Source organism: Ranitomeya imitator, chromosome 1 (assembly GCF_032444005.1).
Source record: "Ranitomeya imitator isolate aRanImi1 chromosome 1, aRanImi1.pri, whole genome shotgun sequence".
NCBI classification, from domain to species: domain Eukaryota; kingdom Metazoa; phylum Chordata; class Amphibia; order Anura; family Dendrobatidae; genus Ranitomeya; species Ranitomeya imitator.
The window spans coordinates 504,285,488-504,300,559 of record NC_091282.1 but is presented as its reverse complement, the minus strand read 5'-3'; the positions used below and the strand labels follow the sequence as shown (position 1 = coordinate 504,300,559).

At 44.1% G+C, this 15,072-nt stretch overlaps 1 protein-coding gene across 6 annotated transcripts in view; it reads right to left on the bottom strand.

The window, feature by feature from the left end:
• The window catches only part of ACO1 (aconitase 1), a 110,874-nt gene that overhangs the window by 17,264 nt on the left and 78,538 nt on the right, over positions 1–15,072 (bottom strand). For all 6 annotated transcript variants that reach the window (XM_069766340.1, XM_069766384.1, XM_069766356.1 and 3 more), the window contains 7 exons: positions 13,825–13,981; positions 11,171–11,295; positions 9,941–10,045; positions 8,076–8,218; positions 7,096–7,243; positions 6,870–6,992; positions 5,923–6,114 (listed from right to left, as the gene is read on the bottom strand). In XM_069766340.1, coding sequence (XP_069622441.1) covers positions 5,923–6,114; positions 6,870–6,992; positions 7,096–7,243; positions 8,076–8,218; positions 9,941–10,045; positions 11,171–11,295; positions 13,825–13,981 — 993 coding nt within the window. The remainder of the gene's footprint in view (positions 1–5,922; positions 6,115–6,869; positions 6,993–7,095; positions 7,244–8,075; positions 8,219–9,940; positions 10,046–11,170; positions 11,296–13,824; positions 13,982–15,072) is intronic.

The following is a 15,072-nucleotide window of genomic DNA, read 5'->3' as shown; positions in this document are numbered from 1 at the left end:
TATTACTATCCCCAAGTACAACTGTACTTAAGATGGGATAAGCCTGGATTTTTCCAGGTTCAAAAACCATCCTAGATTCGATAGGGCTACCATCACTCTGTTTAGTTGCTGGCTGCAATGTAGAGAGGAACTGCCCATCACTAGGAGGTCGTCCAGATAAGGCACAATCAATATGTTTTGTTCCCTTATATGGGCCATTACTTCCGCCATTAATTTTGTGAATACTCTCGGGGCAATGGCTAGACCAAACGGAAGAGCCCTGTATTGGTAATGTTTCAGTTCCCCTTGTATCATTACTGCAACCCTGAGATATTTCCGGAAATCCGGATGGATTGGCACATGATAGTATGCGTCCTTTAAGTCTATAACAGTCATGAAACAAGACGGGATAAGGGATCTGACACATGATTTTATTGTCTCCATTTTGAATTTTTCTATTACCAGGTATCTGTTTAGTTGTTTCAAATTTATAATTACTCTGAAAGTTCCGTCCGGCTTTGTTCGAAGAAAGAGCGGAGAATAAAACCCCCTCGACTCTTCCTGTTGCGGAACTTCCTGTAAGACTTTCTTCTCCAGAAGACTGAGAACTTCTCTCTGGATACTCAGCTGCTCGATCTCTGACTTTCTTCGTGGTGTGACCACAAATTGATTGTGTGGCATTGTGTGAAAGATTAGTCTTAGGCCCGTCTTTATGATGTTTAGAGTCCAGGCACTTCCAGAAATTTTTTCCCAGGTTGGAAGAAAGTGGGTCAGTCTCCCTCCTACCTGGGGCACACCCTCATTGTGGCTGTTTTTTATTATCCGGCTTGTTGAACATGAAACCTCCTCTTTTGAATTTTCTGTCTTCCCACCCCTCCTTTTGGTTTTTTGGGGGGCGTCTTTGTGTGAACCTCCTTCCTCGAAAGGGCCGCCTATAAGATTGATTTAGGAATCCCGGAAAGGCTTTCTTTTTATCAACCGCTTTTTCGAGGACATCGTCTAGGGTGGGACCGAACAAATATTCACCTTCACACGGAATGGAACACAACTTAGCTTTAGTTTGCAGGTCCCCCGGCCAGCACTTTAGCCATAGTGCTCTCCTAGCCGCATTTGAGAAGGAAGCCGATCTTGCCGTCAGTCTAACTGAGTCTATTGAGGCATCTGCTAAGTACGCAGCGGCACCTCTCATTGCTGACACGGAGTCCAGTATAGACTCTCTCGGGGTTTTATTTTTTAATTGAGTCTCTAAATGATCCAGCCAGACCATTAGTGCTCTAGCTGTACACGTAGCAGCTATACCGGGTTTTAGCCCCCCGCTGGCGGCCTCCCAGGACCCTTTTAGGAAGACATCGGCCTTTTTATCCATAGGATCCTTGAGGGTCCCCATATCTTCAAAAGGCAGAGCGAACTTTTTAGAGGCTTTCGCGATGGCGACGTCTAATTTTGGCGCTTTACCCCATGAGGCGCAGGCTGGGTCATCAAATGGGTATTTCCTTTTGGGTGTTAACAGCACTTTTTTGTCTGGTCTTTTCCACTCCTTTTTAATAAGGGCTTGAATTTTTTCATTTAATGGGAACACTCTGTACTTCTTTTGTTCCAGGCCACTAAACATAAGATCTTGTACAGATTTTTTGGAACGAGTGTCTGCCAGACCCATTGTCGCCCTAACCATTTTTACCAGCGCATCCGTTTCATCTATTGGGAAACAGTTGCGACCGCTTTCTGAAGATGCGGAGGAGGATGATGAAGCTGTAGAGCTATCAGAATCCTCACTCGAGCTATCTCCCTCGCTGGAGCTGTAATCTGGAGATTTTTCTTTATGTTTTCTTTTAAGGTTTTTTACGCTTTTTAATGCGTCCGCTACTTGGGTTTTAATTAAATCTTTTAATTCAGATGTGAAACTTGGTGTCTCCTCATCAATGGTGTTCTTAATACATGGCGCACAGAGTTTTTTAACCCATGAATCCGGCAAATCTGTTGAACAAAGCGGGCATACTCTATGTTTACTTTTCCCCTGGCATTTCTTTCCCTAGGAAACAATAAACCCCTATTAGAATTTCCACTTTCACGGAGGTCACTTACCCTCCTAATGTGAGGAAGATACCAGTTGTGGCTTTGAGGATGCCTCCTCCACTTGAACCACCGTCTCCCTCCTGGATCCACCAGAGCCTCTGCTACGCTGGGATCCTGAGCTGCTGCGCTGCGTGGGTTTTCTTGAAGAATGGCGCTCCTTCGGGTTCTTTGTCACAGGGGCCTGTGAAATTTCTTCCACCGACTGCTCTATTCCACTCATGGTGGTAATCTCTGAGCAGCGGTATGCCCCTTTCCTTCCGGATATATACCGATGGAGCGGCGCCAGGCAACTTCCGGTTTACCCAGAGGTGCCCTGCGCCGCCCCGGAAGTGACCCCCGCGCCTGCGCAGTAAGTCGCCGGACCTCGCGCGCGCGCGCGTTCACTACTTGCCGGCTCACAGGAGGGACGGAGCTTCTGCAGCCGCTGCTGCACCCTGCGTCCTGCCGCTTGTCGGTGACCGGCGTCACCACCCCCTGTGCGCCTCATGGACCGGCGGAGGAAACCTCCAGGTAGCCGCCGCTACCTATTACCGACCACTCCATTGAAAAGAGAAGAGGCAGGCTCGGTCCTCTTCACTGCCTCCCCTCCGCGCATATCCACGAGGCCCGCCGACCCCGGAACGCGCCTTCAGGGAGGAATCCACCCGTGACCGTGGCAGGGCCCCCCGCTGCCTGAACTCGGCCCGATGGTCCCTGGACTCCTGGATGGTAAGCTGTGGGTCCCCGTCAGGGACAGGAAACTGAACTGAGGTGGAGGAGAGGTCCCGCCTTTTTAACCTGTGGGTTTCCTGTCCCTGAGGGCGGATCCCTCTCTCGTTAGTGCCGTCATGGGGTAAGAGAAAGAGGGAATTTCATATCAAAGATTATATTTCCTGCAGTAGCAAGAATGTTATTTATTATGCTACGTGCGGGTGCCCACTAATATATGTGGGTTTGACATCCAGAGAACTGAGAGTGAGGGAGCACGTGCGGGGCATTGGCGCGGCGAAGACGGTGGCTGACATATCGGAATTAACCACTATCCCCAAGCACTTTCGCGAAGTACATAATTGTGACCCAAGGAGTTTTAAGGTGCGGGGCATCGAATTGGTGCATATGGGGATTAGAGGTGGCAACATCAAACAAGTTTTGGCTCAGCGTGAGTTAAAATGGATAGTGGTGTTAGACACAACCAAACCTCATGGGTTAAATGAAGCTCTAAATTTCGCCCCTTTCCTGTAATAAGACATAATGGGTTACTCTCAATAAGGTTTCCCCTGTGGATTTTCCTCTTTTGTGTGTTGTTTTAATTTGTGTGTAATTTTATTCTTATTTTTTATTAATTTAGATTGCTTTGTGTGTGTGGGATCGACTTCTCCCATTGATCACTATGGGGTTCTCAAGCAAGCAGTTGCATTATATGACATCTTATTCTACTCCCTGCAAGAATATGGATCATGGATCCTTGTAAGAATATGGACTATGGATTGCCGCCGGAACCGGACTCATACGCCATTTATATTGTGCATACTATTTATACGGTGGTGGCAGTTTTGTGTGTGCCGTTCCATATCCATACCCGCTAGGGAGTACATGCTGTAGTGCGCGTGCGCGCGCTTGCCTCGGTCCCTGCGCCCCTGGTGTCCGGCCTGTTAGGCCGGGCTACGGGGTGGTAGGGGCGGTGAGCCGCGAGCGCATGCGCCGCTTTATATGGCTTGATGACTCACCCGGTCACATGATTAGCATGTGACCTGGGAATTATGGGATATAAGGTCCTACAGCCCACAGAAACAACACATCCCCTTGAGAAAGCAGTATAACGGCAGCGAAACGTGCGTCGGGGGTAGCGCCCAATCCAGGGGGCATCTTCATGTGGTAAGATCCTTGGGTTATGTGGGGTCCCAGGAGAGATTTCTACAGTGAATTTTGGTGTTAGACACATATGGTTCCCTGGGACACACTTTATCTCCACCCTTGTTTGCGGTAGGATGTGTCTCCCTTTATTGCATTCATTACCTTCCCACATGCACACAGCCACAGTGGCTATACTTGCAGGACGTGGGGTGGGTAGGTTGTTTTGCCATTAGGAGGTATTTTTCTCCGCTCCTGGGGGTTGCTTAGGAGATTTAGGGTATGTTCACACGTTCAGGATTTCCATCCTTTTTTTTTTTCAGGACAGTTTTTTTAAAAAACTGCAGCTCTTGGCAGAAAACGCAGGTCCTTTTTTTGGTCCTTTTTTTGTCCTTTTTTGATGCGTTTTTTTATCCTTTTTTTATGCAGTTTTCTATGCAGAGACTGTGTGTTTCCTAGGAAGCTTTTTAGGGCTAAAATGGCTGAAAATACCCTAACCCTAACCCTACCCCTAACCCCTACCCCTAAACCCTAACCCTACCCCTAACCCTACCCCTATTCTAACCTTAGTGAAAAAAAAAAAAAAAAATTCTTAATTTTTTTATTGTCCCTACCAATGGGGGTGACAAAGTGGGGGGGTGTCATTTACTATTTTTTTATTTTGATCACTGAGATAGGTTATATCTCAGTGATCAAAATGCACTTTGGAGCGAATCTGCCGGCCGGCAGATTCGGCGGGCGCACTGCGCATGCGCCCGCCATTTTGCAAGATGGCGGCGCCCAGGGAGAAGACGGCCGGACGGACACCGGGACGCCGGGTAAGTATAAGGGGGGGAGATTAGGGCACGGGGGGGGGGCATCGGAGCACTGGGGGGGGGCATCGGAGCACGGGGGGGGGGGGGCATCGGAGCACGGGGGGGCGGGATCGGAGCACGGGGGGGGGGCAGCCACACTCCGCCCACGCACTTCCGCCCGCTCCCCCGCACTTCCTGCTGCAGCGGTTCTGCACATCAAATCGCAGTAAAACCCGCAGATATATTTTTGATCTGCGGGTTTTACTGCGATTTTGACCTCACAATGGAGGTCTATGGGTGCAGAACCGCTGCGGTTCAGGAAAAAGAAGTGACATGCTCCTTCTTTTTTGCCGCAGCTATTCTGCGCGGCTTTTTAAACGAAATTACGGATCATGTGCACAGCAGTGACTGTTTTCCATAGGGTTACATTGTTATGTACCCTGCATGGAAAACAGCTGCGGAACCGCAGCGGCAAAACCGCTGCGGTTCCGCAGTAAAAAACGCACTGTGTGAACATGGCCTTAGGATCTTATTTGTGTCATATTTTGAGTATGGTTACATTTGGTCCACACTTTATATATATCTACATGTATGTCCCTCTGGTATGTTTCATTGGTGTTTTTTAATTGTGTGTTAATTTTTTTACTAGTTTTCTAATAAATATGTATCTTTTTCTAAAAACTCCCGTTGTCCTCCTATATGTATATTGTCAATAAGAAGTAGGAGGGAGACAATGTAAAGACTTGGAAGTAAAGGAAATACTTTGTAGCAGAGTCATTTCATTTACTGGCACCATATTGCTCCTGTATTCTAGACAATGAAAAATGGTTTCCTTTATTTAAAAAGTGGCTCTCAAACATTGACACTCATGTAAAATCTAATCACATAGTTCTCGCCCTCCCCGGTCCAGTGACGTCTCATGACCACTGCTCCTGTCCTTTGTGGCTTCAGTGGGGATATCATGTCGCCGACACCCATGAATGTTGCTACCAACCATTGAGTTTAATGGCCGTGCTGATGTCGACAGCACAAGCATCTGATATCACGCATCACTTCAGCCAATGTGCCAATACAGAAGAGGAGCGCCATAGAGCCAGTGCGGGCCCCGAGAAGGATAAGTACGGTCTGAATTTGGTATTTTTCATGCGCGTTATCATTTGAGTACCGCTTTAATCCATGTATTAATATATTTATCCATAATGGCATCTCCACTTTCCTCTTTCAAAGTTTTTCCGGGTCTTTTTACCTTGATCTCTACAGTCATGCCTGGCCGGAGGTCTTTCGCTTTAGGAATGAGAATGGTGTAACGCTCTTTCCCAGTTAGGCCCAAAGCTTCTGCGTTTTCTCCTGGTAAATACTGCAGAGGAACAATTCCCATCCCTACAAGGTTACTGCGGTGGATCCGTTCATAGCTTTCAGCGAGGACAGCCTTGATTCCCTGTGGGAGAAAGGAAACATTTTTATATCCTTAATAGTACCCAAACTGCGGCTATGGGTAAAGTATTCATTGTAATGGGCAAGAAGAAAATGATGGCTACACTAAGGTTTTAATGATGTGCTCATTAACCCCTTTACCCCCAAGGGTGGTTTGCACGTTAATGACCGGGCCAATTTTTACAATTCTGACCACTGTCCCTTTATGAGGTTATAACTCTGGAACGCTTCAACGGATCCCGGTGATCCTGACATTGTTTTCTCGTGACATATTGTACTTCATGATAGTGGTAACATTTCTTTGATATTACCTGCGTTTACTTGTGAAAAAAAACAGAAATTTGGCGAAAATGTGTTCGTTTTTCACTCCTCTCCTTCCCAGAGCCATAACTTTTTTATTTTTCCATCAATTTGGCCATGTGAGGGCTTATTTTTTGCCTGCGCGATGCTTCCCTTTGCCGCCAGAACGCTGCGATCATGTTTGATCGCAGTGTTCCGGGGGTTAATGTGCCAGGAGCGGTCCGTGACAGGTCCTGGCGCATAGTGCCGGATGTCAGCTGTGATAGTCAGCTGGCACCAGGCCCCGATCGGCTGTGCTCCCCCCGTGAGCGCGGCTGATCGGTGATGACGTACTATCCAGTCGGTGGTCATACGGGCACATACCACCTCGACGGGATAGCACGTCATATGTCAGAAAGGGGTTAAAGTGTAAAAAAAAGCCACATATATTGATGCCAGCATTTTCTGGATCAGACGTACCTGGAGGAAGGGTCCTTTGGCCGCCCAGTCCCTGGAGCTTCCTGATCCGTACTCCTTGCCAGTAAGAATGATTAAGTTCTGTCCCGCCTGCATATATCTTTCAGCTGCATCGAAAATATCAACCTAGGAAAAAATATAAATCTTATGTAGCTGTTCACACATCCCAAGATTAGCGATTCTGTACATGTTATTTTATGCAGACAGCGTCAGAAAGGCATCCACTTACTGTTTCATTGGATGGAAAGTGTATGGTTAATGGGGCCTGTTTGTTGATGAACTTGTTGAACAAGCGAATGTTTGCAAAGGTTCCTCTTGCCATCACAGCATCATTACCCCGCCGAGAGCCATATGAATTGAACTCCCTTGGCGTTAGACTATGAAAAAGACAGATACGATGACAACTAAGTTATGACACAGATGATGTCGGCCGTAGACCAGGCAGCTGACGGCTTAGTAACCACTTGCTGAAAACAATCATCCTACAATATGATTTTAACATGAGAATCAATGTATGGAGATTCAGATTCAGCATTTGCTACTTATCGAAAGGAAGGAAATGTCATCATATTGGATTTTTTCCTTGCTACCCCAGACTGACATTAGAGCACTAGATCCTATCAGAAAACAGAAAGATCTGCTGACAAGCTGCCAACAAACAGGCCCTTAACTCACCAAGGAATACCGAGTATTATTACAAGATTTAAAGAGCTGCCCAATAAAGGCAACCCTACAGATCGAAAAGGTCTTCTGAGTTAACGATCCATCTGGGATTAGATTGATATAGAGCTAAATCACCCAAAGAGTCCACAAGAAGCACAAATGTTAAGCGAAATCCCCGTGAGCTTGGACCACCAGAGAGAATCACACTCTTTACTGGTTAATAGATAGGGTTTTCCATGTGGGGTCCCTCCATTGTATTCATATGCTTTATGGCGGGGTCAATCATTTATCTACACCTTTCCTTCCATCTCTCACTTCATTGAGAGCTTTGCCCTTCTCTGGCTCTAAGAAAAGGGGGTGGAGATTGATGTAAAACAAGGTGGAAAGACATATTATAAATGATTGGCCATGGCTTTGCGCACCAAGCGGCACTACTTTGTCAGCACAAAAAACGATTCTATAGCTACCCAGAGACAAATGGTGCTTCCGTTAGATGTAGTTTTTTCAGAAATTCTATCAGTGCCTGTTGTAGACTGTTCAGCTTACCCTCGGTTAGTTAGGTATCGGGCTGCAGGGCTGTTCCTCGCAATGTTTCCAGCAGGTGAAATGTGGTCGGTAGTAACGGAGTCGCCCAAGTTTAAGAGGACATAAGCATCAGTGATTGGTTGAGAAGGTACAAGCTCCATTGTCTAGTGAAAACAGATAGTGTTTAGTTGAGTAGTTGTACGTCATCTCCGCCGTTACTAGTGATAAGATTGATTCTAAACGTCCCATATGTAACTAAAAATATTGGGATTTGTAGTTTAGGCAATTCGCCAATACATCACGAGCTAAATGTAAACCACCATTGGACAGCACTAGGGGTAAATGTTTGCTGCAATTATGTTTAATGGGGCTTTCCATCTTAAGGTTATGACCCATCACTAGAACACTAGATCCCTTTCTAATTACAAGGGGTTGTCCACTACGCCGACGACCCCTTCTCAATAACCATACTTCCATGTAAAATAATAGCAGCTATACTCCCCTCCGATGTAGGCACCGTTCCAGCAGTCAGCTACCAGTCTCCTAGGGCACTGCAGCCAATCAGCACCCGCTTCACTCCCTTCCTTCGGATTAAGCAGACACCCAGAAGTAGGGAGGGCTGCTGCTGCTCTCCAATTTCCTCCAAACATCAGTTCAGTCCGAAAGAAGAAAGAGTGAAGCAGCTGACAATGGTTAGGTCATACTAGCCAAAGCTGTTACTTTACATGGGGGGAATAATGAATGAGAAGGGATTGTCTCAGACCTCCAACAACCAAAATAATTATTTCCAAATAGATCTCATCCAAAGAGTGAAACAGACACGGCTAGGATGGATAACTGTTGGAACAGACACGGCTAGGATGGATCACTGTTGGAACAGACACGGCTAGGATGGATCACTGTTGGAACAGACACTGCTAGGATGGATCACTGTTGGAACAGACACGGCTAGGATGGATCACTGTTGGAACAGACATGGCTAGGATGGATCACTGTTGGAACAGACATGGCTAGGATGGATCACTGTTGGAACAGACACTGCTAGGATGGATCACTGTTGGAACAGACACGGCTAGGATGGATCACTGTTGGAACAGACACTGCTAGGATGGATCACTCTTGGAACAGACACGGCTAGGATGGATCACTGTTGGAACAGACACGGCTAGGATGGATCACTGTTGGAACAGACACTGCTAGGATGGATCACTGTTGGAACAGACACGGCTAGGATGGATCACTGTTGGAACAGACACTGCTAGGATGGATCACTGTTGGAACAGACACGGCTAGGATGGATCACTGTTGGAACAGACACGGCTAGGATGGATCACTGTTGGAACAGACACGGCTAGGATGGATCACTGTCAGGGTCTAATTTTTTTATTCCACAGTAGTACTCATCACGGAGCTGTGCCAGAAACTGCAGCCAGCCCCCGACACCTAAAGGAGCAACACTGCTGTGCTCTGCAAAGCTGGGTATATGGGTGCACTGCGCAGGGGAAAGAAATTAAGGTATAGGGCAGTAGACAAGGTTTCATCTCTAGGTCAGTAGGATTCCCAGACGTCAGGTTGCAGCCAATCAAGGTAATGGCATATTCCAGCAACATACCACCACCTTTTTGTTAGAAAATGCCCTTTAAACCTTCTTTGTCAAGCTTCCTTTGGTTATATATTATGTAACAAAGTCTACAGCATTGATGGGCTTTCACTTGTAGCTTATTTATACAAATCCCATGGCATTGTACAGAGGTTGCAATTCGTTATTCCAGTCCCTGTTCACAGTACACAGTTCACTTTTACTGTATTTAATGACTAATCATTTATACTTCAAATTCAACTTCATCAGTAATAGAAACTGTATTTGTACCAAAAGTTATACATACCAATTCGTCAAAGAAAGGTGGGGATTTGATATATGTTGATTTTTGATCCCAAGGATATAGCTTTTCAGTAGGCGCCTTCAGGTTATTCCAGCTCTCATTGACTTTCTGCAAAACAGAACAGAACATGCTCAAATGACTCAAAAAGGGGGACCCTTACAATACTAGTGTAGAGGTACATCCAGCTATACACTCCTCCAATTGCATTTCTTAGTTTTGTTTTCTAGTGATCGGGGCTGAAAAAAATAATAAAAAAATAAAAAACGATGGTGCTGTCTTAGGGTCGGTTTATATGGACGTTCGGACTGGCGATCAGAAAAGTTTTACCAATCGCTGGTCATTTAAAACGCCCGTTTAGACAGGCCGAATAAGTTGAACAATGCGCATTGGGCGACCTTCACTAGCTCGCTCAGTGTGCATAGACGGCCATAGCTCTTGACAGTGTGAACCCCATTTCTACAAACGATGCACAGCTGAGAACGATAATTTACGCTGCACAAAACATTATTTCTCCTGATTAACAAGTGTTTTGCTCCTTCATCGGGCGATAGGCAGCCTGTTTACACCGCAAGATAATCCTGAAACAAGCATTACCGCCGCTCGCTTACGATGATCTTGAAGGCTAAGTGCAACCTAAAAAGCAATTAAATTTTTTAGTTCACAAAATAATAATTAATGCACGTGAAAACAAGAAACTTTGCAATATATCTTATCAGAGAAATCTGCTTCTTTCTCCTTCAGGACTGATCATTTACTCTCAAAATTCTCAATTCACGGGGAAAATCTGTATTCAGTGAAGGCAGATTGTTCCCTCATTGAGATAGGAGTTGGCAGGAAATGTGGTTGCAATAATATATTTAATGAAGAATTCAGATTTTAGTGGGGTTTTTTATACTGTGAACCCCTATAGTACAAAGTATAATTTCTGCAGTAGTTCTTTTTATTTTCCTGTATAGCATCGATTTTTGAAATAAAAGTTACAATGATCGTACCACTCAGTATTTGGTGAGTTTTTTACATCAGTATTTGTAAGCCAAAACCAGGAGTAGGTGATAAATACAAAGTGGTGCATATGTTTCTATTATACTTTTCCTCTGATTGTCCCACTCCTGGTTTTGGCTTAGAAATACTCACTAAATACTGACCGGGTGCAGACACTTTATCACAGCTCTGCCACACTAGCAAAAGTTGCTCTTTATGTCCAAATAGCAGACACTAAAGATGGATTCGTACCTCAATCTTTTCATAGACCTCTTTGAACATTCCAGGGATTACACACTTGCGCTCCACAGCCTGGATTTCATCCCTTGTGGGCCAGATGTCCCTTAAGAACACCGGCTTGCCATCAGCATTCACACCTATGTAGTTAGTGGAAAAAAGATCAGAGAGGACAGCAAAGCATCTTCCATCTGGGGAAATAATGCAATAACCCTAGAACGCATACCCATAGAAATCTACCCATTCACGCACCTGGGGCCTTTTAGGCCTGTTTACAATTATCATGGAATAACTCAAATAAAAATACTTTTCAAAGTTTATTGCAAAGTAAGGATGCATTCCCACTAGCGCAGGGGTCCGCCAGGACGGGATTCTGTAATGGATCTGACCTCCTGGTGACGCCAGCTAAGGCTGGCGGACGCATACCTGGGGCCTCTAATTACTTTAGTTAGAATTTTGAAACTCTAGGTATTCCTCAGGTATATAGTTGTTAGTAATTTCCAGTTGTTCATATATTTTTATGTTATAGGCATTTTGGTATAACAACCTTTCTTTGGGACTACCCCATATTCACGCACCTGGGGCCTTTTAGGCCTGTGTGCAAATAACACGGAATAACAAATAAAAATACTTTTCAAAATTTATTTTACAATTGCAAGGTAAGGATGCATTCCAAATAGCGCTGGGGTCCGCCAGGAGGGGATCCGTAATGGATCTGACCTACTGGTGACCCCAGCTAAGGCTGGCGGAATCCCACCATTCCGGCAGCCTTAGCTGGAGTTACCAGGAGGTCAGATCCATTATGAATCCCCTTCTGGTGAACCCCAGCGCTACTGGGAGCACAGCCTAAGATGTGTATATTTCAAAACATAATTATGTGCATAAAACAACAAAGTAGTAAGTAAACGGGCATGCCAAATATAGGCATTCTATATGCAATTTTTTTATGAAAACATTTTTTGGTTGTAGCAAACTTGCTGCAGGAATATTTATTTGTAACTTTACATATTCCCGAAAAAACATATTCCCCTGACAATTCTCGCATATTATTTTTTCGGCTGAATGTTCCTTGCATACATTTTGTCCGCAAGTAGAACAGAAACACTCCGATTTTCTTTCCTTCTTTGCTGGACAAATATAGCAGCGCTTTCTCTTTTTTTCTTTTTGCTCTGGATGTTCCAGAAAGCGTATTCCACATCGGATCATTGCCTCCGTAATTTGCCTTGATAAGCATATCATGCTGCTTCTCTCCATCATAGTAGCATAAAAAGTTCATAACAAAGTTCTGTCAAAAATAGACGTCTCTTGTCTTTCCTGTTGGCATGGAATTCTGGATTAGTTTGACAAACAATGTAGCTATTGAGGGCTGACACATCAAGGATATTGGAAAAAAGGGCAACAGGCCGTTTAGTCTGCCTTTTGCACGAATAGTCTCTAATCATTTCGTCCATCTTGTTGACACCTCCTTTTGTCTTATTATAATGCAGTATGATTTCAGGTTTTTTTTCCTGTCATTGGTGTCAATACTTACATCATGATGCATTGTACTCAGTAATACCACGGATTTTTCTTTCTTGGCTTTATAAGACACCATTGTTGCTTGATTGCAGAAACCGAATACACTCTCGTAGATTGTTCGCTGTGCATTGTGCTTCATGATTGGAGGAATTTCGCGGCGGTTTGGCCTCATAGTACCAACAAGTATAAGTTGCTTTTGAAGCAAAAAGTTGGCCATTTCAAAATTGGTAAAGTAATTATCCATTGTAATATTTTTTCCTGAATTGAAAATTGGTAGAGCAAGTGTTTTTACCATGTCGGAACATAGGTCTTTCTAGACTGGAGCATCAGCTTCTTTGCTACAGTAAATCAGACCATTCATCCCATAATAGCTTGCTGAATCGCACATCCAGGCATATATGGCATATATTTATGCCATACTTCGCTGGCTTACTGGGCATATACTGAATGAATTTGCAACGTCCCCTAAAGGCAAGAAGTTGCTCGTCCACTGTCACATTATCACTGGAATGGTAAAGCTTTGTACAGTTCTTGATAAAAAGATTCCAGATATAGCGAATAGGGGCTAATTTATTGGTTGCCAACCTCACAGGGCGAGTTCTCTTTTCATCAAAACGAAGGCATCTCCGAATACCCTCAAATCCACACTCTTCCCAGCAACAGCAGTCATAAAAGTTCTTCCCCAGTAACAATACAGACAAAAAGACTGAGTATCACATGTAAACCTAGTACAGGCCTAAAAGGCCCCAGGTGCGTGAATATGGGGTAGTCCCAAAAAAAGGTTGTTATACCGAAATGTCTGTAACATAAAAATATATGAATAACTGCAAATTACTAACAACTATATACCTGAGGATTACCTAGATTTTCAAAATTATAACTAAAGTACTTTTACAGAAAATAGAAAACAAGTAACCTGGCAGGCCTGCGAGGCCCCAGGTATGCGTTCTAGGGATAAAGTGGTGCAAATATCTTGGCGTCAGGTTCTTGAAGACCATTATGGCAGCGATTTCTCCAGTTTCACACAATTTCTATTGTATTTTTTAAATCTTCTTCAAAGCCTTCACGAAAAATGCTTAGCCAAACAAATAACGAAGAACATTAAACAATATCAATCAGCAGGCAAGACATGACAAATAGGCAGGGCTTACCCAGGGGTTCTGTCTCAAAGTCAATCCTGATGGTTCCAGCTATGGCATAGGCAATGACAAGAGGAGGAGACGCCAAGTAGTTTGCGCGAGTATTTGGGTGAACACGACCTTCAAAATTCCTATTACCAGACAAGACACCAACAGCAACCAGATCTCCCTACAAATAGAAAAAGAGCAATGTCAGCTGTAAGTCTGTACATGTACCAATATTTACCCTGCTCATTACAGTCCTAGATCAAATTTCACAATACCTTGTCACTAAGTAACATGGATGATAACGTGGGCTAGCTTTTAATTAAAGGGGAACTGTACTTTCAAGTAACTTCACAATAAGCCATCAAATCACAGAAAGAATAAAATTATACCTGACCGTTTTTTGTGGTGCTGGAGAGAATGACATATCCGGACCTCTAATGCCTGTCATTCAACAGACACTTTATCGAACACGTGGGCAATAAACTCCGGAGACAAAGGAATCTGGTAGGCTTCATTCCCTATCAAACTAACTAAATTAGGTCATAATCCTGGAACATATAATAAATATGGTGGTCTCTAGTACACTCATTGCCTCCTATCCATGAATATCTTCTAGTATGGCTCCCAATGAACTGACAGCACAAGGAGAAATGAGTCAAGGCGCATCATGTGGACAGCTAAGTGTTACTGACACATGATCTGGATACAATGTCTACACAATCTAATTTTGTGAGAAGTGTTTGTGTGTGTATTTATCATCAAAAAGTTAATTTATTTCACTTCTTTAATACAAAAACTGAAACTCATATAGAGTCATTACAAACAGAGTGATCTATTTCAAGTGTTTATTTCTGCTAATGTTGATGATTATGGCTTACAGCCAATCAAAAATCCAAAAGTGATTATCTCAGTAAATTAGAATAATTAATTAAAAAAACATCTGCAAAGGCTTCATAAGCGTTTAAAAAGGTCCCTTAGGCTGTTTCAGTAGGCCCCACAATCATGGGGAAGACTGCTGACTTGACAGATGTCCAGAAGGCAGGCATTGACACACTCCACATGGAGGGTAAGCCACAAAAGGCCAGTACAAACTTTTTGAATTGAAGAGCTGAAATAAATTAACTTTTTGATCATATTCTAATTTTGTGAGACGCACCTGTATTTGTTTGCTTGTTTGAAGGAATGAGGAGTATTTACGGACTTGTAGACCTCAATACTTACAGGACACAGGCCACAGGCCACATGCAACCTTTTTTATCTCTATAAAAGGTG